Source organism: Ambystoma mexicanum, chromosome 6p (genome assembly GCF_040938575.1).
Source record: "Ambystoma mexicanum isolate Mex_15411 chromosome 6p, UKY_AmexF1_1, whole genome shotgun sequence".
Classification (NCBI taxonomy): Eukaryota; Metazoa; Chordata; class Amphibia; order Caudata; family Ambystomatidae; genus Ambystoma; species Ambystoma mexicanum.
This window is the reverse complement of record NC_090935.1, coordinates 1542845269-1542871354: the sequence shown is the minus strand read 5'-3', so window position 1 is coordinate 1542871354 and position 26086 is coordinate 1542845269. Positions and strand designations below refer to the sequence as shown.

At 43.0% G+C, this 26086-nt stretch overlaps 1 protein-coding gene across 2 annotated transcripts in view; it reads right to left on the bottom strand.

Moving 5' to 3' along the window:
- Window positions 1–2095: 2095 nt before the first annotated feature.
- The window catches only part of LOC138510630 (neuronal acetylcholine receptor subunit alpha-7-like), a 2317401-nt gene continuing 2293410 nt past the window's right edge, over window positions 2096–26086 (bottom strand). For both annotated transcript variants that reach the window (XM_069626422.1, XM_069626423.1), the window contains exon 10: window positions 2096–3140. In XM_069626422.1, coding sequence (XP_069482523.1) covers window positions 2616–3140 — 525 coding nt within the window. In that variant the 3' untranslated portion in view covers window positions 2096–2615. The remainder of the gene's footprint in view (window positions 3141–26086) is intronic.

Sequence of the window (26086 nt, the reverse complement as noted above, 5' to 3'; positions counted from 1 at the left end):
ATAAAGTCCCATGCAACTGGGTAATACTACTATTAGAGTGCTACGAATTGGGTACAATCTGTCATGATTGACAGTTCCCTGTTCGTTCTGCGGACAGGACACCGATTGGCTGGTGGGTGTACGTCATGTCTGTGGACAATGGGGGTCATTACGAGTATGGAGGTAAACATGGTGCTATTAGCGCCATACCTACCCCCATACCACATACCGGGGCCTGGTTCCCTGAATGGAGAAATACCGGGCCATTCCAACCTTGAAGGACCCGGTATTTCCCCATTCAGGGAACCCATCCCCATTCCCAATCAAGCCCCATAGGGCTCAATGGGAATGGAAAGGGAGCTAACAATAGGCCCATTAACAACGGGACCGTTGTTAGCTCCCTGGTCCTTTAGCTTCTCCCACTAAGGGCGCCTGGTAAAACCAGCTGCCCTTAGCGGGACCCGCTAAAGGACCTCTTACCGGCGCCATTAAACCCTTACCGCCAACCTCGGAATGAGGCCCAATAACACAAAAACCGATACATACAATTCTGACTCATGAAAAAAAGGTTTAAATGCAGTGATTTTCGGCTTGTACTGAAGATTCTGTTAAGCATTTTGCAGCAGAAAACGACATGAAAGTAGTGCACTTATGTGACTCACAACGTACTCGAATTACTAGCACAATATTGGGGCATTTGAGGGTACAGATGATATGGGATGGCAGCCCCTGCACATGTTGGATACTACCTTAACATATGGTGATTATGCCAGGCATACGATTGAATTGTTGGGGCATTTTATGCCATATCTGACATATGACAAACATAATCTAGTGGCTTTGCTGTTGATGGGCTAGGGTGGCCCGGATTGGCCAATATACTGCGAGTGCCAGATGTCCTTTTGCAATTTCAGCCTCAAAAGGACTGATTTACTGAATTGCTCTTGGAGAGATTCACAAAAGGGATGGACAGTTAGGGCTGGGTCAGACCATTTTCCGAATGTCATACCCTCTCTAGTTTTCTGTGTGGTAATGCAAGTCTAGCCTCCCAAATCAGGGAATTCTATTTAAGCTTCAATATGCTGTGCCAGTGTATTTATATGTCCAAAGGCTTACTAAATATCCGGGTCACAATCCCGTGAAGCCTAAAGTAACTTTTAACGTTGTAATTATTTCAAACAAGCAACTAAATATTCTCAATTTCTACTCATGTCCGGCCTTTCTATGATCCGTCTTTCTGAATTCAGCTACACCCCAAATGTCAGCGTGTCGCCATTGGCAGCATTCTAATATTCAATCAACAGGCACAATTCAGTAGTCCGTGATCATTTCATGTGGGCTACTTCTGGTTGTGTGGTGAATGTGTCTGACTACAGAACCTGCACGTTGCACGCGTCTGCAGGCTTGTTAAATAATTAGTGTTCCCCTTAAGGACTCATTCTGAGGGGGAATTACACAAGACATGCATTGGAGAAAACACCACGAGAAGAGCTCTCTGCGTTTTTTTCTGACCCATGCCATTTGTACCTGAATTCCCCTGATGGGGCAGAATTAAGTAGAAAACACCCTCAATGTATTTCCTTTTTCAGTGAGGAGAAACCAACAGCATCTCTGGCCACATCTATCTTTGAAGCAGCCAGGGACTTTTAAACCCCTATGGATTATCACGACCTATCACGACCTAACTTTCACAACAGACAAAAGCCAACAGAACCGATAGGGATTCATTGCAAAGACGGTCGCCATGCACATACATGGTGGAGGCCATAACTGCCCATTTCTTGTCCAGGGCGGCAAACGGTGCGGTAACTCAGAAACCACGTGGATTCGGAATGTATAACATCCCGAATTGGAATTGACACTAACCTGCAGGGAATGGTCCTTGATTGCATATGTGTAGGTTGTCCGTTCTACGACTTTGAGGGCTCATCAATAATGAGCACCTGAGTGGACAGAACCATATATGTCTGGTGCATTTCAGATCATGGTCCTATCTTCAAAGCCCTTTAGTGGTACTTCTAATGAGCCTTCCTTTCACCCCCGTCACCTGTTTGACAAAGAACGCACTGTATAAACAATCTGGTGAATAGTTTGCAATAATACAGGACAAATAAAAGCTAACACTGTTGTGGTTTATTTCCCTATGGATATTATTCTGTACATAAACAAAGTACAGACAAGGATTTTCATTTGCCACATGGAAAAATTATACTGTACAAGTAAAATACAAGGTAGTCAAGGCGACTCAATATCATGTCCTGTAGGGTATATTAAGGATGATGGCTTCAGCTCAGCAAATCCTAAAATATACTTTGCATCAAGTAAACATGGTGTTGATTTGCTACATGTACACCAGGGTTTACATGCAAACCGTGTAAATGATGTCCTTATTGATGGCAATCATTACAAGTTTAAGCCACTGAATGAAAAATGTAAAACAAAGGACACATTTCACCCTCATAAGTAAACGGTTCCCAGCCTTATTGGAAATTGAAAACTAAAAATGTGTTCAGCTGATCAGGTTTCTACATATGCCATAGATTAAATTGCATTATTTAACAAATAAGCATATACAGTTATCACTTAGAAATTTGAATATTGGGTTGTTGTTGTAATAGGTCACACAAGTGAACTGATTATGTAAAATCTTTTGAAACCGCTTCTATAAAATTTGGAGCCGACATTAGAACTGTGATCGTACAGATGATTGCAAAAAGAGAAAATGCAACAAGACATAGACGGTCAATGACAGCAGCTGCAAATTTCCATTCACTGCAGATTTCCTGTCCCTCATCTTGCTCTCTAAAGCGCCTAGCAATGTACTGAACTTCTTCGAGGATCTTGACCATCTCTGGAATACTTCCCTTGATAATGTTCTTCTGAACCTGTTCAGTGTCTTCAACCGAGGGGCATGTTCTTCTGCTGCAGTGAACTCCAGAATCAACCTTTGCTCGACAACATGGGTTTTCCATGGTGTGATATCCACAACAGACCATATTCCCATTGGTGGCTGAGTGTCCAGGTAGCGTACTCATTTCAATACTGCTGATGCTTGAACAATATTTGTGATATTGGTATTTACAAGGAGAAGGCCTTTTGTCCTCTCCTGGTTTTCGCATCCTTAAAAACCAAGCACACCAATTCAGTAGAATAACACGTACCTGAAAAAGAAAACAAATGGTATGTTTTTAATTTTAATTCTGTTCTTGCAGTCATGTCAGATTGTAGTTACTGTATAGAATTCCATATAAAACAATACATTAATAATGCTTGACATCAAGCATTATATGCACAATCTTAATCGACTCTTGTTCCATAATAGATAGAGCTATATAGAAATGTATATTTACGACCATTTTGAAAATATTGGGATATTGTACCACATGAAACATATGAAAAACAATATTTAGACAGGCATATTAATACTACCTTTGCTTTATATTTCTGTGCTAAGGACACTTAGAACAAAATAAACAGAAAACGTGTTGTAGTAATTGTGGTTATCTGAGTTCTTCTCAGATCTTCAAGCTGTCATATTCATTACCTTTCTAAAGGTCCTCTTTACTCCCCCCAGACCAACCTAAAATGGTCTTTTCAGATAAGAACTCACCTATTCTAGATGTCTGGATACACATGTTCTTTCTATATCATGTGGATCAAGACATGTATTCCAAAAGGGTCCTCTGTTATTGATGAAAATGAATATAACTCAATAAACTGCCAAGAAACACGATTCTGTCTATTGTTAGAAGTCGAATGATGGAACCAGTAGATGTTATCGGTATTGCTGGTGGAAAGGAAACTGCCTCGGCGGAACTCTGGGGATTGGGGATACAGCAGCAGTAGGACTACAGGCACGTCTTCTAATAGCAATATTAAAAGCAATAACTCATGGTCAGTCAAAGTAGTTGCCGAGCTGGTTAGCTGGTGCCTGTGGATCTAGGTCATATGACCTCTGCCCTACTCACCATCAATGATACTCTTTGGAGCCTTTTCCGGTGCCCTTTTTATCAGCCTCAAAACTTTCTTTCCTTTCTTTGACTGCCTTCCAACCGCTTTTATATTGCACTTGATCAGATTGTGAAAATTGATCTTGGTCACGTGACTTTTGCCCCACTGACATGGTAATCACTGCTAATCTTTTGGTGTCAACTTTTGGAATTATTTTTTTCTAATCCCACTATCCCCTTTATTTCCCTTCTTAAGAGAAGTGCAGGCAGATGAAGAAATGTTAGGGTCTGGAGAGGGCCTGCGCCCCTGCTCTACACATTCCATGTGCATGCCAGTCAGCAGCATTTGCATCACACCCCGCTCACCCCTTCCCATCCCCACTCTCAGCCACATGCAAACACCCAGCCCATATCCCGTTCCCAAACACTTCCAAACCGCAGAACCCTATCCACATCCCACTAATAACCTCCCTCATTGCACTTCCAAAATGCTCATGGAACCTCGTGCCCATCAATGCTCATTCCACATTACTACATGCAGCAGGCAGTGGACTTCCTCACCACTCACAAACTAGATGCACTCGTTATCATGCAGACAAGGTTCACTCCTACCTCCAGGAAGCCCTCATCCCCACAGGTTACAGAATCCAACATGAGGACCAGAATGGAAGAAGAGTGGAGGGCTTACTATTATCGACAATATCCCAGGGACATGCATCATCCACACATTGAGTGGGGGATCGATGTAAGAAAGTCATCACCAACCGCTGGAAGTTTCTTTCCACCGTTCACAGACTTATATGGTAGTACCTTACCATATAAGTCTGTGAACAGTGGAAAGAAACTTTGCACTAGACCAGTATCCGGGCCTGGGGGATCCTGTATTATGTTTAGATCATCACCTAAACGAATTAAGGGAATAGCAATTGCAATAGTACAATTGCCTGTCTGATTTATATTTTTATTTTTAAAATGCTGTTGTTTAATGGTCTTTTGTGTCGCTAATATATTTTGCTAATTAAAAAATTGTAGTGGCCTTCCTTTTACCCATGACTAGACCTCTACAGGACCAGGTGCCAGTTATTAAGTTGTTCTAATCCAATGTGATAGTTTTTAGCTAAGTTAAAAAGCACAGCTCCGCTAATATACTTAAAAAAAGAAAACGCTGTTTATGTTATGATAAAATACAGTGCCGTTGAAATATGTAAATTATAATTAGTAACAACGGTTGCATACACAATGGCTGCTCCAGTCAGAGTTTATACATAAAAAAGAAAGGGTAAAACAATCAAATGTTGTGCAAGGTTATACAATGTTATACAAGGGTCCCCCAAGACCGAAAGCCCAAGTACTTCACGGATCAAAAAGTGCAGTAGTAATAGCAGCTACAACCAGGCTGTATATAGAACTGTGAAAAAGTAATAGGACAATAGTAATTATTTATCAGATATCACCTGACCTACTGCGTGTATACTGCCAGTGGTATACTCCTCCGTGATAAGAGTTTAAAGGTTCAAAGCGTAAACCAATACAATTAGGTGATTCGGTTGGCAAATAATCACAATTATCTCCTTTGCAACATCACCTACATAATTGCGTTATTGCACATCCCCATCCTGAAAATAATAGGGGCAATTAATGGCCAAAATAGGGGCAGCTACAGTTATATACTATATAGGAGTGAACACCCGACCAGTTTACAGGTCTACCTTAGTCCGACACTCTGCCCCATCTATAATATGGCGTAGAGTGACTTGAGTCACGTGGTTTCAGTCACGTAAAACGGGGTGCAATGGGGGACAAAACAGGACAAGGCAAAAACAGGGAGAGCACCTGGCTAATTGTCAAGGTTGCCTCAGTCGTACACATTGCCCGTCATGTCAATACTGAGTGTTATATGCTGCCCAACTCCCAGCGAGAAATAAACCCCTTCCGGGGCCAGTCTAGAGCCAGCTCATTACAGGTCTTGTCTGGTCTCTATGGGCTATTCCAGCAGAATTCAATCCAAAGGCTATTTAAACTGCTACCTTCCCCCCTCTTGTAGGCCAAAAGCTCCAAAATGAACACAAAGCTTTTCCAACTCACTAGCTACTTTAATTTTTAACTCCTTTTTTGGCGCGTTGTGCTAATTGTTGGTGAGGATATCCACTCGGGCCAATTGAAACAAGCCAGCCACATACAGTCATATACACCTTTGTCCCTTCTTCTATAGAGGGCAGGCAGGCAGCTTCAAAACATCCAGCAACTGGTATCCGCTAAAGCCGTAACCAGAAGGTCCTCGACCAACCAACTTTCACTCAGCAAATACAGTAGCTGATACAATAACCCAACCTCTTCTCCCTCTAGCGTAGTTAATTTGGGCTGGTCAAAGCTTTCATTATCAGGATTCAGCCCGGCCGTTACACAAAAAGACGCTAGGACTTCAGAGGACTCCAAAGTACAGGTGCCACTGGCATCCCGGCACGAACAGCAGGAAACAGCCTGCACTGCCACCCACTCCATTTCAGGAGAGGTTTACCAGCATAGCATGGCATAACGTGACCCCTCAGGCAGACATGACAGGACAACTCATCACCCTGAGAACGCTCCAGTCAGCACTCAATACATCAACACATCCAGGGGAGGAAGGATAGCACAGAGACAATGCGTTTGTCTTGGACAGTGCAGTGCAACACAGGTTCGAATACTGAGCCCACGCTTAGAAACCACTGGTTTTAAGCGCGTTACAAATGAACAATAAAATAAATAAATACATCCAAAGCAAACTACTACACAACAACTATCATGGAAGCATCCAATAAGATCTTCCAAACTGTGAAGCTTTGCCTCAACCTGATGCCAGGTCCTGCAATAGACTAACAAATATATTATCATGACAAGCTTCCTCAGATACAAGATTGACAGCTCCAAAGACGCCATATGCAACATATCAAGGTGAACAGCATTCAGGATAATTACTCCAGAAGACCTGACCAAAACTCTTGCAGCCCTCAAACCCACTAATTACAAATATGGCATTCTGCTCTCCTCCATTGTGAAGGTCCTCAAAGATGAAGCAATCCTTGACTTCTCTGCTGCCGGCATCAATACAGCTGGCTATGTAGTCCTCGTTAACATTCTCATCTCATGCATGAGCTTTGTTGGATCAGTCCTTTGGTGGCTCCCTCATACCTCTCAAACAGCGAACAACTCACCTAGATGGGCCTCAGACGCTACCAGAGCTACCCAGTAGTCTGCAGACTTCATAAGGCTCCAATCCGTCACCTGTCATCTTCAACCACTACATGAAACCTCTGGGGGAACCGCTCACCAACACTAAAAACAAGGTAGACCAATATACTTATGGCACACAGCTTTACCTAAAAATCAATTTCATCAACAACATTCATCAACTCAAGCACTGTCTGTCCATCATCCAATCTCATATGTCAAACATCTACCTGAAGTTAAGCCTGCAAGGACCAATCTCCTAGGAACACCTACTAAGCCTGCCCAAGACCAGAATCCACTGACTGACATCATCCACAATGGATTTATGCTTCATCTCTGACATAGTGCAAAATATGTCAGCTTTACTGTTTACTATGATGTCTCATTCAAAACAAACATTAACAAAAAGACCTAAGCAGCATGGTACCAGCTTATGCTTCTGTGCGAAGGCAAGGTGTTCTTCCCTGCCCCAAGTTTCAGAACAGCTGCCCAAAACCTGGTTATCTCCCACCTGGGCATTAGCAACATCCTACCTGCAGGAGTCCCAAATGCCACTTGGCCTCTTTGATATTTATCCAACACAATGATGCACGCATCATCACAAGCCTAAGAAAATACAACCATGTCAGCCGATCTTCAGGTAGCTCTATTGGCCACCCCTTAAGGATGACTCATGTTTATGACTGTCTGTATCACCTACAAATCAGTCACATATAAAACAGCACACCACTTGTCTAACAAACCTACCATGTTTGGTGGCGAATGTACCACCAGAAGCTACAACATTGACATGTTGGGAGAAAAGCACCACAGGAGCGAAAAACAGAACACAGTACTGTTCCTGCTATGCACCCTGTTCCTGGAAAATGTCATCAACACAGGTAAAGGGGTTAAGCCCTCCCTCCTACACTTCATGAAGGACCTGAACACCCTACTTTTCAAAGAACAACTCTCCAATCGCTTCTCCCTCTCTGGAATTCGCCACCTCACCTGCTCCTCTACACATCCTAGCTACTCTGATACGCCTGCACCCTAGTGGCAACCTCATTGGTATTTTCTTTTTATAAAGTGCTACAAAGCTTTCGAGCTACGTTTATTCTTCATACATTCCATATATAGATTCAAGTAAGGCATTGAGTAACTGTATTCCATTGTTTTACCAACAGGAATTACTTTGAAGTAATTTACTTTGAAGTACTTCCTTCGAAAAACGAATTGCATTACATGGGGATGGGGTAAGGGGCTGAAGGTATTGGGAAAGGCTTGGGGCAGGGTTACTAGTATAGGGAAAGGGGGGCTTCCAGGAGGAACCTCCCAAAATAAAAATAAAAATGTGATGAGTTGTTTCAAAGGAATTACTTTGAAGTAAATTACTTAAAAGTAATTCCTGTTGGTAAAACGACATGGAACCTTTATTAACATCAGTAAAATCAAACATTAGAAATTCAGCAGAAAATAAACCCTGCGAGGATGTGTAAAATGGCAACAATCCTCTGCCTGGGGACATATAATCACGATTTATCCCCGGGATCCATGGATACATTATCACCCCCTTTGTACCAAGTGATCCCCACTGTTGACCAATGGATTTATTTTCCAGAGAATAAACATAAAAACAAATTATATGAGAGTGGAAAGTCACTGTAGACAGTCCGAATAAGGTGAATGGCTGCAATATGCAAGAGGTACATTTCCCAATGCTGTATGAGAATCAGTGATGCTTAGGAGAAATCCAGAGTCAATAGTTCCTGAGAATCGGGACATTAGTGGGATGGCCCAGTGAGTTGAGCAGGGCTCTGGGGAAGGTGGGTGGTCGTGGCATGGCATATTGGGTCAGTCATGGCCAGGCTCCAGAGACTTATAGACCGTAAATGTTCAAATTGTGTGGAGTTTCCCAGGGTATTTCGATGTATGTTAATACTCACAGTCTTAATGTGCATGGCAGGAAAACACACAATTTCTCTCTAGCAAGTTCTTGTAGCTGGTTAGTATACCAATGTTTTGTTAAGGTTCCAGAAGACCAACAAAGACTTGCGATAGCTTGGTTTAACTTGGAGGTATCTTCTGGGACCAACATAAGGGCATCTCTTGTGGCACAGAGTCTTGAGAGAGAGTGCTGCAGATCATTTGGGTGAGCTGGAAGTTAAGAGTGCCAAATAAATAAATAAATCTTGATGGTGATGCAGCTAGTTGTGCATTTCCTTTTACTCTGGGCCCAACCACAGCACCGGAACGTTGTTATTAAGTGCAAAATAAGCTATAATGTTGGAACAGGGTGCACCAGGACACGTGTGGATGTAGAAAGCTAGACACGTGTCCTTAATGAGAGTGGTGTTTCTTCCCCTTTCCTACCCAAAGCACCATGTGTTCCAGGGCTGGCTTGCAAACACAGACTGGGAAGGAAGTCTGCAGGTCCCTGACAAATAATCATATTTCGATGGGTAAAGGTCTCCTCTGTCTGTCCCTTTCTCCAGGTGAATTACACTTCCAAAGAAAACTGTGGGTCATAGACCAAGAACTCTGAAAAAAGCTGTGATAGCAAAAATGAAGAGACCCGTTCTCTTAAGGAACATTCATGGGCTAGTCTAGGGGAGAACTGGCTTAACTTTCTCAAAGAAACAATCTCTAATACTGGGTCATTTCTTATCGGTGCCCCTCCATGGATCTCATGGGGGGGATGTGTGGCTTCTAAGGGGTTTGCTTGCTTTTCTCAGCATGGCAGAGAATGGGGATACAATCATCTTAATGCACTGTAAACAATAGGACACTGGACTAGGACCAACAGATGCCATGCCCTTTCAGATGTGGGGGTGTACCTGGCCAAATAATACTTCAAAATGTAGCCCAGTCAGACACTGTCAAATGCTGGACATAATCCTAAAATGGATGCCAGTGTCTCACTGTAATCCACATAGATGCACCACGTGAGCCAGCCAGGTGGCTGCCAGGGCATTGCAAGTGCACCCCTCACGATTCGTCTCACACACTTCCGAGGGTGCCTCTCTTGGATTTAATGGGTACAATTGTACACACAGGAAAGAGAGAATACTGGCACTACCTTAGCCTAAAGCTGTTATATAAATATATAGAGTAAAATGCTCAAGCATACCGAATTAATACTTAGAAACACAATCTAGAATGTTAAGAGGCACACATGCACTTCACACCAGCATCCACATCTACAAATTGTATTCACAACCAAAAAGCAGGAGCAAACATGTCTACAAAAATACAACCCCATAATATTCATATAGTCATTTTGATACCAGTTGTCATTAAGTTGAAATGATCTGGATCTGTCAATCATACTGGGTGACGGAGTGAAACCAAACACTTTGTTTAAACTCCATTCACTCCCACAGTTAATCCCCATCCCTAAAGGGGAGGTTGATGTTTTTCAAAATATCAATGTGTTTGTTTTCAGACTCATTTTCCACTTTTGCAGTCTAACTAGAGAAAACTATATTTGGCCTGTCACATACTGCACACATTCTGCTATGTGTTAGGGAGAATTCTCCAGAATGGCTAATTTCCCTTAGCTACTGAGTTCCTCAGCAGCTTTGCTGCATTTCTAGGATTTATTTTTTCACCTGGTAAGAGTGTGAGCCTTATTTCCCACTCTTACATGTGTTTTGCTGTGTGTGTTTAACATGTTCTTGTGTTCATAGACTGTGGAGCCTCACCTCCACAGGCATCATCTTTTCACTGCGTGTTACACAGCACCTTCAGTGCAGTGACACAGTCTTCAGTGCAGTGACAAGTCTTTTAGACTTCCCAACTCAGACTCCATTTTCTGGGACTGACTACTGTCTCACAGAACATGTAAAGTTTCCATTGACTTTATTAGTCTCTTTAAATACAAAGACCCAGTACAAACTATTTTACATAGAGTAATGGAAAGGGTTAATACCTATCCCTTTTTGTCTGTATCTCTTGGAGCATTGTTTCGCTCCCTTTTCACTAAGACTTGGCTGGTGACAGTGGTAACTACCCTATTTTTCCTGCCACGGTTATTTTAAATAAGCCTGGTATTGTTTTAGGCTATCTTGGTAGCCTTGAACTTAAACCCGCTAGACCATATACGTTTTTATACGGTTCTGCTTGTGTTTAGTCACCATTTCTTTTTGTAAAAGTCTTTCTCGTGTTTTTCTCTGCATGCCAAACCAGGTTTGGTTCCTTTGTTCACCGTCTTTTCGTGGCCTTCTACACAGAAGCCCTCCTTAGGCACCTGTATGTCTGGGGGGGACATGATGTGAGAGAGTGGTTTAGGACTCCCTGCACAGGGTCTCCTTGGAGACCCATGTCGCACTCTAATCTGACCAGCGGGACTGCCACCCTGCTGTGTGATTGACAGCCAGGCTGTGTGAATGGGGGAAAACTGTATAAAAAGCAGGTCTCTCGGTCTGGAAAGGCAGAGTCGCCACTGTAACAAAAGAACCGAAGAGGAGCTGACAGATAAGGACCCCTGCAACGACTGAGCCACCTGGTGAAGCCCTGATGCAGGTCTGAATCTTCATTCTCCAATGACAGGGAAGATCTTCAAGGAATCTTCCCCCCTTGAGCTGGTGTGACCAACCAGTTCACCCAAACTCCAAGCCTGGACTCCCTCCTCTGGTCGAATGTGCTGTGCAGAGCTACAGTGAACCGGATAACCAGGAAGGTCGGACCCTGCTTGGGTTTTAAGGAGCACACCTTTTATTTGTTGCTTTGCTCTGCTGTTGGTTTCTTCCCTGGGCAGTGCAGGACCCTCCAGTCTTCCTACTTCATGTCAGTCTGACAGTTGCTTCAGGAACCGTGAGCCTGCAGGACCTGCCAGGAACGTCCACCTCAGCTACAGCTGCTTCTCCATTTTGAGGTACTGTTCGAATCCGGTTGTTCGTTTCGTCTAGCCGCGGTGAAGGTGTGTGAAACCTTTCTCCAATCCGAGGGCTTGTCCTTCTCTACTCTTTAAACTAACTTTTCTGCCGACCAACTCTGTCCGGAACTCTTGGCAAAGACTTAACTGCAAACTACCCTGAACTGTGTGATCTTGAGCAAAAGACTTTTGTCCTATTGACTTTGGCCCTAAGCCTTTTTGATTTGATTCCCTCACTGTAGTTCCTCTTTCTAGATTGCCCTGCTTACTTACCTGTTGGTACTGATCAATGTCTGCCTAACTTTGTCTGTCCCTCCCTTTTAAATTATTGGAGTGCCATTTTGCTCACACTTCATTTGTTGAGCTCAACTTGTCCAAAATCTATTGGGAGTGGTGTGGTGTATTAAGAGTGTGATTTTTCAATGCTTTACTTTAGTGAAATGTTATACAACTGATGTGTAAATAAATGTATATTCTTTTACTCAGAAACCTTGAGTCTGTGTTTGTTTGAATCATAGTAATTGCTGTCCTTTGTGTAACTATTGATACTGCTCACTTGCTCTTGAGATAAGTCTGGCTGCTCAGCCATTGCTACCACTTTACTGTGTAGTACAGGCTTGTACCAAAGGTGAATTTGTACTGTAACTTGTAGTCGTAATTGTGTGTGGTGTTCCCAAAGGGTACTGCATATAATTCTTGCTAACACTATGAAGATTTAAAATGTTCATTATGTATACGAGTTTGTATTATTTTGTCTATAAAAAAACAACATTAGATCACAGTAGGGCTTTCTCATATCCCTGAGAGTGCACACTGCACATATTGAAATAACATACACTGCTGTAATATTAAATCGCACAAGTCTCTCTGACGGTCTGCAGTAATACGTACTCAAGGTAAACAGGATTTGATATCTTTTAATTATGTTTTTTTTAACAGAGAAGTACATGCTATGGAAAATTACAGTGCATTCATCGCAAACTTCCAGTTACTTGTACTGACAGATATTGTTAAGCAAGATGTGTGGGAGACATATGTATAGTAGAAATCTTTTTGGTTTCTTTTCTCCTTTATGTGTAAATTCTTTGACTATAACACATTAAAGTATAAAATAAATAAAATAAGTTAAGCACGATATTTTGCTTTACTTGTCACTTAAATATACATCAAAGAATGTTCACTTAGCAAATGCAAACCCCGAATAGGACAATAATACATTTGGGTAGATTTCTGTAAGCGTTGGGGTCTGTACCTAAACAATGGCACCCCCAACTTTTAACAGGTAGCTCATCTACCATATTAGCAGTAACCTTGGCCCTGAAGAAGGCTGTGCTCATCAGAATAGATCAAGCCACCCCAGTCGAAACTCGAGTAGGCAGTTTCTCAACCAAGTTATGTCAACAAAAGGAGATTCAGCATTAACTGTCAGCTAAATTGTGGCAGCTTTGCTCTGTCGTATTGGCATGTTTGGAAGTTACTAGGCAATAGATTGCTCTACATGAAGAATTGTACTAACAACTATATCCTGTTTGTATAATTAGGTTTTCTACTATTTCTGCACAAAATTCTGATTGTGATGGCATTGCGATTCGGTTAGTCTTTGTTACCATGTGTGCTCCTTTCAGTGACACCACAGCTTTATGCGTTTGGGTGATGTGTGTGGACCAGACACAGGACTGGTCTAAGGTATGCATGTGAATGAAAGAGTATGAGTTTAATTATGAAGGTGTCTCAATTTAACATGTTGCACTCTTATGTTGGTGGTCATTCAAGTTTTATATGTATTCACTTAGTGTTTGTCCTGAGACAGGTTTTTATGTACAAATAAACACACATTTTTGTAATTTACTGTGGAATTGTATTTACTGATATTCAAATGAACAAGACTATGATATACTCTTTGTATATATTGTCTTTGATTTTCCACTTATTTCGATGCCGTCAAATGAAGCTTGTGGAACACCTCAGGTTTTTTGACAAGCTATGGATAAAAAGAAGAAAAAACACGTTCACTCATATCTGCAATCGCATCTAATTCCTGTGCAAATGCCACACCAATTTGCATTTATTTCAAGCCTCACTTATTAGGAAAATGTTTAGAACCATGATATTACTTTCTTCACCCTGTCTCAGAGTAGCCCATTGATTTTATTGACAGCATCCTGAATTACAGTGCTTGTCATTGTGGTTTCTAATCTCGTCTCACACACGATGCATCCTTTGCTGTGATCGAAAGTCCCTTTTTTGTTTCTGCGAGCAGCTTGTGACACATTTACTTGCATTTTCCCCATTGCTGATGGGCCTTAAGACTAACTGCACTTCTACACTCTCTACAAGTAAGGTGTTAGCAGCAAACTGCTCTCTGCATGTTCTGCCATGAAAAACGAATCTCAATATTCACCGTCCTAGGGAGTAAACAATGAATGTCATCAAACTAAATGACACTTAACGAATGGTGACAAATGGGTATGTACCCTGCTGTTATTAAGCTTATGTACGCTTGTGTGTGCATCATGAGAACAGCATGTCAGCTACGTTTGATGAGTTAATGTACTGTGTAGCTAGTCATGTTTACCAATGTTATTGACCCTGCGCAAGTATGCTTAAAATACAATATTTGCAAAATGTTTTACTCAAACCTCACTGGTAGGTAGTATGCAAACAGTGTGTAACAAAAAGAAATGAATTGCCATTTGCAAATGTGTGACTCATGCTGCTACCAAACTTTCCCATGATCAGTGGATAAAACCTGCTTACATAATGTTGTGTTTTGCAGATGTCAGTGCAAGAATTAAAACATTTCAAAATGGATGACACAGGATTGAGACCAGGAATGTAAGCCCTGTATATGTGTTGTTGTTGTACGTTAGAGTAAACAAACAGTGTAGCCTTAAGAGTGGCAGGTCTGCAATATTTGACTCTCCTAATTATTTAGACCATTGACAATACTGACTTGATCTGATGGGAGTTGTAGTAAAAATCAACTGGAGAGACATAGGTAGAGGATCCTGAGTGTAAAAGTGTGCATTGTGCTGGGTCACATATAAATGGACACAAATACCCTAATTCAAGGCTAGTTTTTGAATATTACAGGTATGCTGTACCTGCCTGTGAATGCTACAGCTTGATAACATTGAGCAGTGGCATATTTTGCTATGCCATGGTGATAAATGTGCCAATGGGGCATCTTGTCATTCAAGGAACCAGCCACCATGTGCCTGAAAGTAGTACATCTGGCCAGCGAAACCAACTTTGCTGTTGGCTTTTAATGTGGCATTGTTTGTATCTTGAAATAATATATTTTTGTGGGAGCCACCCAAAGAAATGTTGTTTTGTAGTCTAAAATGTATCACCTTTTAATGTTGTGTTGTGTGTCTATGGAAATATAGTAACGTAAGGGCACCTGCTCTGCACAAGATACCTATAATCTTTACTGCTGACATCCTTGACCATGAATTCTAGATCAGCATAGCTTCCAAGCATACTTTAGGGAGTTGATTGGAAACCATTGGTAACCATTTGCAAGTGTGATGTCTTTGGGAGAAGGGTGGGGCAATGGCAGACCTAATGACCACTTTTATGGAATGCAAAAGTAAAGGCTATTCCTCGAATCGCAGCTGGCAACATACAAGAGGGCCCTGGCCACAATAATCCAACAGCTAGGTGCCCATTAAAGGGGAATTATTAAACGGGGAGGAATATAGTAGATCAGTTGTGTAGGTGATGGTTTGCTTAAAAGCAGCCAGAGGCGGAGAGTAGAGATAATTCAAGTGTTGCGGGTACATGGGTTGTGGTGGAGTAGGGGTGAGGCAGGATGACATAGCACAAGAGTTGAAAAGTGGGTGCCACCTCTCCAGCCATACTATAATTCAATAATAATATATCAGAATGATGACTGCGCCAGCACATGAATGTGGGATCAGTGCTGCTCATCCACAAGATTGTGCCCACCATGACTTTGTTGGTTTTTCAACAGTATAAAAGGAAACAGAAACAGACATACAGTGGGAAAGATCCTTGCATACTATAATACGGAGCAATGCGACTGTCACCTTGTAGCAAAGTGCATTCTGAAGTATGGTGATTGGTTGACGCTCATCTATTCTTCTCTTTGCTTTAATCTTCATGGTGTTGGTTGCAAAGTAGTAAGAGCACTTCCCTTTAGTGGGAAGAAGCCAGCAAAGCTGTGGTCAACTCTCACTTCCGATAATGTCTTTTGGAATTGGCATTTTCTAAATTTGTTTTGGTGCTTTGGTTTTGACATCTTCAAGCAATAATAGAATAACAAAATGAACAAAACACTAATTATCAGTATAGAGAAAGACAATTCATCATGGGGTTGCAGCTTACATTATGTATCCTTATGTACACTTGGAGCCGCAATTATTTATGCAGCATGATTAGCCAAGAGATTCTGAGCACTGACTTGCTGGCTGCAGATAGTCTATGTATCAAAGCGCCCAGGATGGTTTGAAATAATCCCTGCAGGTATCAGACAGCATAGGTTTGGAATGGCTAGACAACCAATGCCATTTGGTTTTTGGGTAAAATAATAATAAACTCCCTTACCAGAAAAATGTGTTAGCTTGATTTCCATGGATTTGATATATAGGTACACTCCTGTACAAAATAAATTCACATAGTCACTTTAGTAATCCTACGCCTCTCTTGAATATTAATTTCACCAATCTAAAAACTCACTGTATGCATTTTCTTCAAGCCGAGGGAGAAAATAATGAACTAAAGAAGGCCTCTAATCAAACCAACATAATACTATAGGGGAATAACACATTGTGTGTCATCTGCATAATTAGCAAAGCGTATTCCCCCTCCTTGAGTCACTGAAAGAGTGGAACAGTGAAAATATCATATGAAGATGGTGAGAGGCAAATGCAGGGCTATTTAGCCTGGAGTGATTACAGCAGGGACTGATACCCCATTACTAGAACAAAACGAAATGGCCTTCCAGTAAGAGGTATGACTGCCGCCTGGGCAGGGCATGATGGTAAGAGCAGTTGCTTCTTTTGCTGGGCACCAGAAGAGTATTTATGGCATTTGGTATTGTTTTGCTGAGCCTATGACTGTGTCAGAAGGAAGACCTTGAAAATAATTTTAAGAGGATCTGCTCTCCATCAATGTCCACCTGCACTATGTTTTTGCTACGTTTTCATTAATATATTTATACTGCGCACCAATGTCCCAGGGGCATACATACTCGCGCTAAATTGTAGGCTAGATGGTCAAGCACAGCAATAGCAACTAGACAGACGCTGGTGGGCACAGAGGCACCAACCATTCCAGAACACATGTAGAAATCTAAACAAAAATGTTTTGAGTTTCTTTTTAAACATATCCAGTGATTCCGTTTCTCTCAGGTCAGGAGGAATTGCGTGCCATGCTCTAGGTGCCGCTGCAAAGAAGGCTCTTCTACTGTCCAGAATGTGCTTAGATATTGGCAACACCAACAGGTTAGTGTCATTGGATATGAGTTCTCTCAGCACGGGTTTCCTTCTTAATGTTGTTGCTAAGTACTGTGGATTAGAGCCAGCCAGACATGTGTGTGTTATTAGCAGCAAATGGCGTTGAGGGGAAGCCAATGTATTTTTTTTCTTGTCTCTGATATGTGATCACTTTTTTCTAAGCCGACAATTGCCCTCACTGCACTATTTTGAATTACTTATAGCCTTTGCATGCCCTAACCAGGAGACTACTACAACAATCGATCTTAGTGCTGACAATGACCCTAGCTACTCTGTCACAGCTTTTTTTCTGTGAGGTAAGATCGTATCTAGGATAGTAGACTTACATAATATGCTGATGTCGACGTCAGGCTGTTAATTTGGGCTTGCATATTTAAATTTTGTTTCAAGTAGATCCCCAAGGTTTAACTTTCTGTTTGGTGGCAATCTTACAGCCTGCCACCTGAAAGTGTGAGTAGTGTGGGCCAAGCTTGTGTAATCTAATTCCTGTGCCCACTACCATTAGTTATGTCTTTTAGTTGTTTAAGGCCAGGCCGCTTTTTAGCAAACAGGCCTGGATCAGCCAGTATACTTTATTAATCCTGCCTGTATACTCTGCGTGGGTTCCTGATAGGGGAATTATGGATTGCATGTCATCTGCATAATTAGCAAAGTGTATTCCCCTCTCCTCAAGCAACTGAAAGAGTGGAACATTGGCAATATTATATAAAGATGTTGAGAGGCAAGTGCCCTGAGGAACTCCATATTGTAGGAAACTTCACATACTGGATGGGCCTTATTATCCTACTTGCGCACTGCTCTCAAAATAATAAAGTCTTTTATTTTAAAAAAAGTATGCTGTAAGGTTATTTTCTATTTGGTCTTCGTTAATCTGTAAGAAAGAATAAGGTCTGTAAGGGTTGCTCAGCCCTTTCAACTCTATAGGGACTGTTTGTGTGATGTCCTTATTCATATTAGCAATGTGATAATTATGTTCTTACGAATTTTAAATTGTGTTTATGCACACAATTATATTGTTATTCTTTTGATAGTTTTGAATGCAGCTTTACTTCTTTTTTCTTTATTAATGGAATATTTTATGGAACATTTTAGGATTGTTTGATGATTGTTTTTTTCTACAGCCTAATACACATGTTGATTGATTGATTAAAAAAAATACAAAATCAAATTGTTGGTGTCTTTTTATTGTGACATTTGGATTAAAATGAGATCTGGTAGGGCTCATTGTGGGGCCAACTCACTCCAGGCATTTGCCTACATTCATAGCAGCATTTGGATTGGGGGCAAGCCGCCATACCCTTTTTTACACGTCTCAAACGCTTCGCCTACCCTTAAATATTAAAAAGAATATCCTAATCCGCCATCCCTAAAAAAATGCCTCGAATCTATGCAGTGAAACAGCCATGAAAAAATGTGGGGAAACGGCTGCTGTGAGTTGGGCCAGTACCTTTGAAATGTGTGCTATGGTTTGGCCTGCACGTTCGATTCCCTACCTTTGCATTTAACTATTGGTTTTTGGGGACTGTTTTGGTGAAGATGTGCCCTCCTGCAAAATGCCTAATGCCACCTCTGTTCACACCTTGCACGTTTTCACTTTGCACCCAGTTGCTGTCAGGTGTGAATGGCTGGAGGAGGGGAGGCAAAAGAGGGAAGGGCAGCATAAACTCAACACCACTTTTCAACAACGCGGTGGATTGCTGTTTATCATGAAGTCTGCTTTATAGTAGATTGTTTCTATTTGTGTTGTATGTAGTACATATTGTGCAAACAGATCCCATGCAGGTAAAAATAAACACTGAACACGTTTGCAGGCTAATTTCCTGAACCCTAAAATCAGAGTATTTCACAACACAGTAAATAAATGCTCAAACAATGACACAGGAAAGCTATTGATTTACTGAGTGCTTTAAATGTGACAATGGGGTGTGTGTGGTTCGAATCATGGGACCCAGGTTATTGGGCGGTGAACAATTTGACGAGGCATATGTCCAATTGATGGAGCTCACACCTGGTTGGATCACCAGGTCCCAATCTATCAAGGGCACACAGAGTAGTTGTTAACGTCGAGGTCACCGTTGCCACATAGAGAGATGTCTATATGAACGCCTATGTTCTTGAACAAATGCATATGTCAGGCCAATGCATGAAGTTGCATGTGTTCCAACCCGCATTAAATGGAAAAAAGCCATCTAGTGGTTAATTGGTCAACATCATATTTGTAGATACATCGTGGTCACTATAGAGTTGAGATGTGTGGACAATGTGGCTGATTCACCCGATTAAAAAAAAAGCTATATGAACACACGCTGCTGACAGGCAGTGTAGAAAATAAGCCATTATCAGTACGAGGAAGTTAATGCTCACACCGTTAAATGTGTTCCACTGTCGTGCACCACAGTAAGGATAGGGCACTGATCAAATTGAGCTACTTTGAACCTGAAATTAATTGCCTCTAACACTTACGAGGTAATTCATGGAATAAATGTGCGCTGAAATCGGGGGGGGGGGGGGCAAGTGTGAATGTCGCAGCGCACGCGTGCGAATAGCCCGCAAGCGCCCGTTCCGTATTCATGGAACACATTTTGCGCGGCTTACCCTCGACCTGCGCCAAATCCGAGCGGCTTCCACACCCCATTGCGACATCACGGAAGCCCTGCGTGAGACGCCCAGAGAAGGCGCACACTATCCCCATCCAGCACTCGCACCTAAAAAGGGGGTGGACATGCAGAATGGGTAACAACACGTGAAAATGTGGCCGTTACGGGGGAAGTTCCGCTGCGAAATCCTCGCAACGCCCACACGCGCGCTAATAACACGTAATCATGGAATTGAACAGGGCAAACCCGCACGCGCCAAAAGCCCGAAACACGTACGCCACGCAAAAGCAGGCGTAAGCACCCCCGCGCAGCATAAAAGTGCACGTTAACAACAAACAAGCACATACAGTTACGTGAATGTCCCATTTCTCGCAGCAGTGATCGTGGGACACCGCAGGAGGAGGAGGATAGCCAGGCCCCACATTTTTTTACCCAGGACCAGCCTTTTTGGGATGCCTGATGACCAGGTCTATGGCAGGTATAGGTTTCCACCCCATATCATCCTAGACCTAGTCACTGAGTGGGAGGATGACCTCACATCACCCACCCTGTGCTGCCAAGCACTGAGCCCCTTGGAAAAGATGCTCAATGGACTACATTTTTTGGCCACTGGGTCATTTCAGTGGGCAACTGCCATAGTTGCGGGTGTCTCACAGCTCACACAGTCACGTTGCCTACACCAGGTGTTGGCAATCATGACTGCATGCCCCTCAGTCTGCAATACATATACATGCCCAGAACACCCGCAGAAAAGCAGGCCGTGGTCCAGGACTTTTACAGAGTGGCACGCTTTCCCAAAGTGCTTGGGGCCATTGATTGCACCCATGTGGCCCTACGTCCACCTAGGGCCACTGAGCACATCTATCGCAACCGCAAGCACTGGCATGCCATCAACGTGCAGGTTCTATGTTATGCCAAGGGAATCATCATCTCTGTCTATGAAAACTATCCCGAGTCCACCCATGACAGTTTCATATTAAGAATGTCAGCCCTACACCGAGACCTGGAAGCTGGGAGGCATGGCAACACATGTGGCCAATGCTGGATTTGAATTTCATGGACTTAATTCATTCACGTGCGTCACCCTTTCCCAACTCTCATGCTGAACTTCCTTTGCATCTTGTACTGATGGCCCTGAATCATGCTGTTCCCATCTTCATCTTGTATCCTGGCTTGCAACATTATGTGTTACTGCTGACTTCTGCAATTGTATTCACTCTGCCCTCTTGCTTCTCCGCTCTTTTGACTGCCAACTCTCTGTTCTCTCCTCCTTTCCCTTCTCCCTTTTCCTATCTCCTCCGGTAACTTTCTTCTATGCACTTACTCTATAAGAATTGTCCCTGGACCTTGTATGATAGCAACCTCGTCTGTCTGCTCCCCCATCCCCTTACTGGTTTTTTCCTCCCCACCACCCCTCCAGCACTATCTGAAATGTCATCAGGCCTAGTATGATAGTCGCTTGTTTTGTTCCTCCCCTACCTTTCTGCACCCCTCTCCCTCACCTTTTGTTTTTCTCCGGATCTACCAGAAATGTCGTCATGTCTAGTACGGTAGTCACCTGTCTGTTTCCATTTCCTTCCCACTCTCCCCCTCCCTTCCTTATCTATGTCTTAGCTCTTGCACTATCTGAAATGTCGTCAGGCCGAGTACGATAGTTAATTTCACATCCTTACTGTCCATGGCCTGTAAGAATGTCGTCGTATTTTCCCTTGTTCCCTCCCTTGCCTTGAAGTGCTTTGAAACACATTGTGTATAGGCGCTATATAAATAAACTATCATATCATATCATATCAACACATGGCTCATTGGTGAGTACAAATGCACATGCATGAATGTCACACACAAATACACAAACCCAACTAATGACAACCATCATCACCTCCCCAGGGAACAGTGCCTACCATCTGGGCACCTACATGATGACGCAAATACGGAACCCCACCAGCCCAGGTAAGATACAACACAGCCCCCATTGCAACCAGGGGCATAGTGGAGAGCACATTCAGAGTGCTCAAGTAACGTTTCCGCTCATTTGACCGCTCTGGTGGGCAGCTACTATATGCGCCCCCAGTAGTGTGCAGGATCATTGTGGCAGCATGTGTCCTGCACAACGTTGCAACACGGCGGGGGCGTTCCGATGGACATGGTGGTGCCCCCACATCCCCAACCACATGCACCCCCACTGCGCATGCGAGGGGAAAGGGCACGTGGCGAGGCAGCTTGTGGCAACATTTTTCACCTAAACTTGCGGAGTGCACACAGGCCTGGCACATTCCAGGTGACAATCGCTGATGACAAAGGGACAATCAACTGTCACCACCTTACCACCCTGAGAATGTGTCCTCGGAATTGCAGCATTGTGTGCATCCCTAGCCACTGAAACAAACACAATCCACAAGGCACACATGCAAGCTACAGATTCCACCACCCCCATGCAAAACAGCACATGGAAAAATCCTGGTATGTCACCTAAACCATCCTCAACCCCATGTGACCCACCCAAGACACCATGTCATGGCATATAATGTGAAAACTCCAAAATAAATTCACAACACATGACACAACAGTCACAAAGTGCACCGTGACAAATGGAAACAGGCCAGAGACAATTCCCTCAGACACGGACTCTGATGAAAAGACTGATCCAAAAAATCCAACCTATACCAAAAGGATGTAAATGCATGCCACCAAAGGTTAGAACACCAGATGTTTGAACATTTAGTGGCATGCATTTCAGGCAATTCAAAAAAAAAAAAATGCGGGTGCTGCGGGTTTGTCACCTGCAACACCCCACTCACTACTCTACACAGTAAAGTGAGCGGGGGTTGTGGGCTGGAAACCCCTGCAGCTGCAGAATAAATAATCAAAATAAATGAAACTGCAGTGCCAGTTTCTGATCACAAAAGTGTGGGATTTCACAGGGGTACGCGCGGCCATTTTCCCGCAATTTGGATTGTGCAGGCAGGGTACACGTCTTCACTGGGTTACGGTAGGCCTGTTTCATGCTATTTGACTGGAGCGAGCGGGGTACGCAATTTCACGGGGGTACGCGAGGCCCTTTTCATGTGATTTGACTGGCGCGGGTGGGGTACGGTATTTCGCGGGTGTGTGACATTTTCATGAGATTTGACTGCCGCAAGCTGGGTATGCTCTGATTTTTCACGCGATTACGATGGAGGGGGGCTGTGTGCTGGGCCATGGACCGTAGCGTGGGGCCTATGGCCCGTATTGGACATTTCACTGGCTTTTTCCTGCGCAAGGGGCGCTGTTGGGGCATAACTGGCGCTGCTGGATGTTCACTGCTCCACGGCTAGTAATGGCTTAAGAAATCCATGAATACACAGTGCACGAAAAAGGTGTTTTGCGCTGCACCTGGCGCACAGGTGACGCATGCTCCCTCTCTGTGTGAGGCGGTTGCAAGACTTCTGCGCTGGATTCCATGAATTGGCCCCTTAATCTATAAAACCAAATTGAAATATCTCAGGTACTGTACGATTCTGAAAATCACACTTATGTTCCACATTTATTCCACTGCTCATGTTGTTAACATCAAAGCTGACAGTGCAGTCCTTTCACAATATATCATTCCGCCAATTACTGACATGGATACACAGTGCTTAATTGGATTAGACACCTTTTAAACTCACAGTCCAGTACATCTGAATTTTAGCCCTATTCATAAATGTGTCAGACACAGATATCATTCTATTTTAAAATCAACCTATTGAGAGGTTGCAGTACTTTGAATCCAGCAGTTAAAGCATTTGGGTTTTTTATCCCGAATACATTTACTTGACACCGTTGCACCTGGTTGTCTTGTTTAATTGCCGTCGATTTTCTTTATTGCCATAGAAAAATCAGAATGATGTGGGAATGGTTTGCTATGCAATGCCCAAACAAGGAGCATTGAAAGAGAAATGGGGATAGCAGAACTGAAAAGAATAAGGTAGCCCAAGTACAATTAGAACCCTCCAAGGGGCTTTGGCCAATCAGGATGCTCGGAATGCAGACTATATTGTCTGGAACAAGCCCGTGTTCCAAGTACAGTGGGTGCTGCTAGCCAGTGCCCCCTTCCCTTCCACGCTCCTCCTTCCCCACGCCCACCTCTTATCGCCTCTGTAGTTTACTACATGGGTGTTAAGTATGTGTATTTAAAAAAAATAAAACATTACCGTAGTGCATGGGCCGGCGCCACGCCGTGATTCCCCGAGTCCATTTTTCATTTTTAATGTTGATGACTGTGACGTTATTAACATTGAAGACTGACTCTGGGAACTATGATGCGGCGCTGGGCACTGCAGCAATTTAAGTTTATTTTTATTTTTCAAACACACACCATTAGCACCCGCATAGAGAACTACACAGGTGCTAATGGCGATATGCCCTTTTGCAGCGGGGCGACTATGTCGGTAACAGCACCGCCGCCTGTGTTAAAGGACCCTCACTTCGTTTGGGCCCTTAACTTGGGCCGTTGACCGTTACCAACAGGGTTGGGCTTCCCGCCTCGGGGCATGTCACTCCATTAAAGTCAGCTTAAACAAAATAAAAAGCAATGATTCGAAGATAATAAGAGCAACCTGGACTAAATGTAATGTGACCAATTCATGATATTAGATAAGATAGGGATCATTTTATATCCAGTGCTCTGTAGATGACTTTAAGCATTATGCTTGGCTTCACAAAAATACATAGTATAGTAAAATAATATATGTCAATTGAAACTGAAAAACAAACGGTAATAACGGCTTCATAAAAATTGTAATAAAAGCTACATCACACACTTTTGAGTCATCAACATTTTCATTGGAAGTAATATTACCACCTTGGCCCTCTTCATTTCCGACAGAGAAAATAAGAGCACACTTGGGGCTGCCATAACATAAATGAACCTTTATGCCTTCCATTGACCCCACCACTCATTTTCAGTGATTTCTGGGGCGGAGATGAGGGGCAGAATGCAACTTATGCTTCTGCCGCCTTCCTTCCTCTATGCATACAACAATTTTGCTAGCTTTATGCACGAGACTAAAGATAACGTACCCCATAGGGATCCATTGCACATGCTGCCTGCCACGCACACATGGTGGGCAGCATGTACAATTACAGTTAAACGCTGCCTGACATGCTCGCATTTCAAGCAGCGTTTAATTGTAACTGTGAATGCTGCTTACCATGCACGCATGGCAAGTAGCATTCACAAGTAAAATTACATTCTTGCATGGTAAGAAGCGTTCACAATTAAAAGTAAATGCTGCCTGGCATGCAAGCACTTGGCATGACAGAGTGCAAAACTGCAGGGCAAAAGCCGGCGTACAGGTGTGTATGTTGCCTTTTGCCCTGCACATACTCCCTTTTATCACCGAAACAGCCATCTCACCAACACATCTCACCACTATTTTGATCCAAATTTATATCTGAAAGACCTTTAATACCGCCATGCAGGATGCTATCAGTTCACCAGTAGGGGTCCCCCTGTCATTCCGTAGGGGATGAAGTACCTATCCACTAGCACACAGGTGCATTATTATCAGCAACATATGCACACAGGTGCATATCATTCTCGTCGTGTTGGTGTGCCAGAGGTTAGGATTGCAGCCTGGTAACTCCTCAATCAACTAGGCCAGCCAACGTCAATTCGATAGTCCCCAACAAAGTTGACTATTTTTTCTGTATCCCGCATAAAGTCTTGGCAAACAGAAATTCAGTGTGGTCTGTTATTTTTTTGTACAGATACTTTATAGCCCATTCCGCTCCTGCAACTTTACAAGATAAAACAAAGGGATTCATCCCAGTGAATGTGTACAGCATTCGGTATGTATTTACCACCTGAACCTCATAGCAGATGTGTGTTTTCATTCTAATTGTAAAATGTCGAAAGGGCATGGGTGGCCCAAGTCATACATTCAGCCACTACCTAGCCAATATCAGTTCCATCCCTCTTGGGTGACCAACGCTGTCTGTGAAACCGATGACGTCTGGCAAATTAATCCCTCCATCTATCAAAATTGCCTTTTT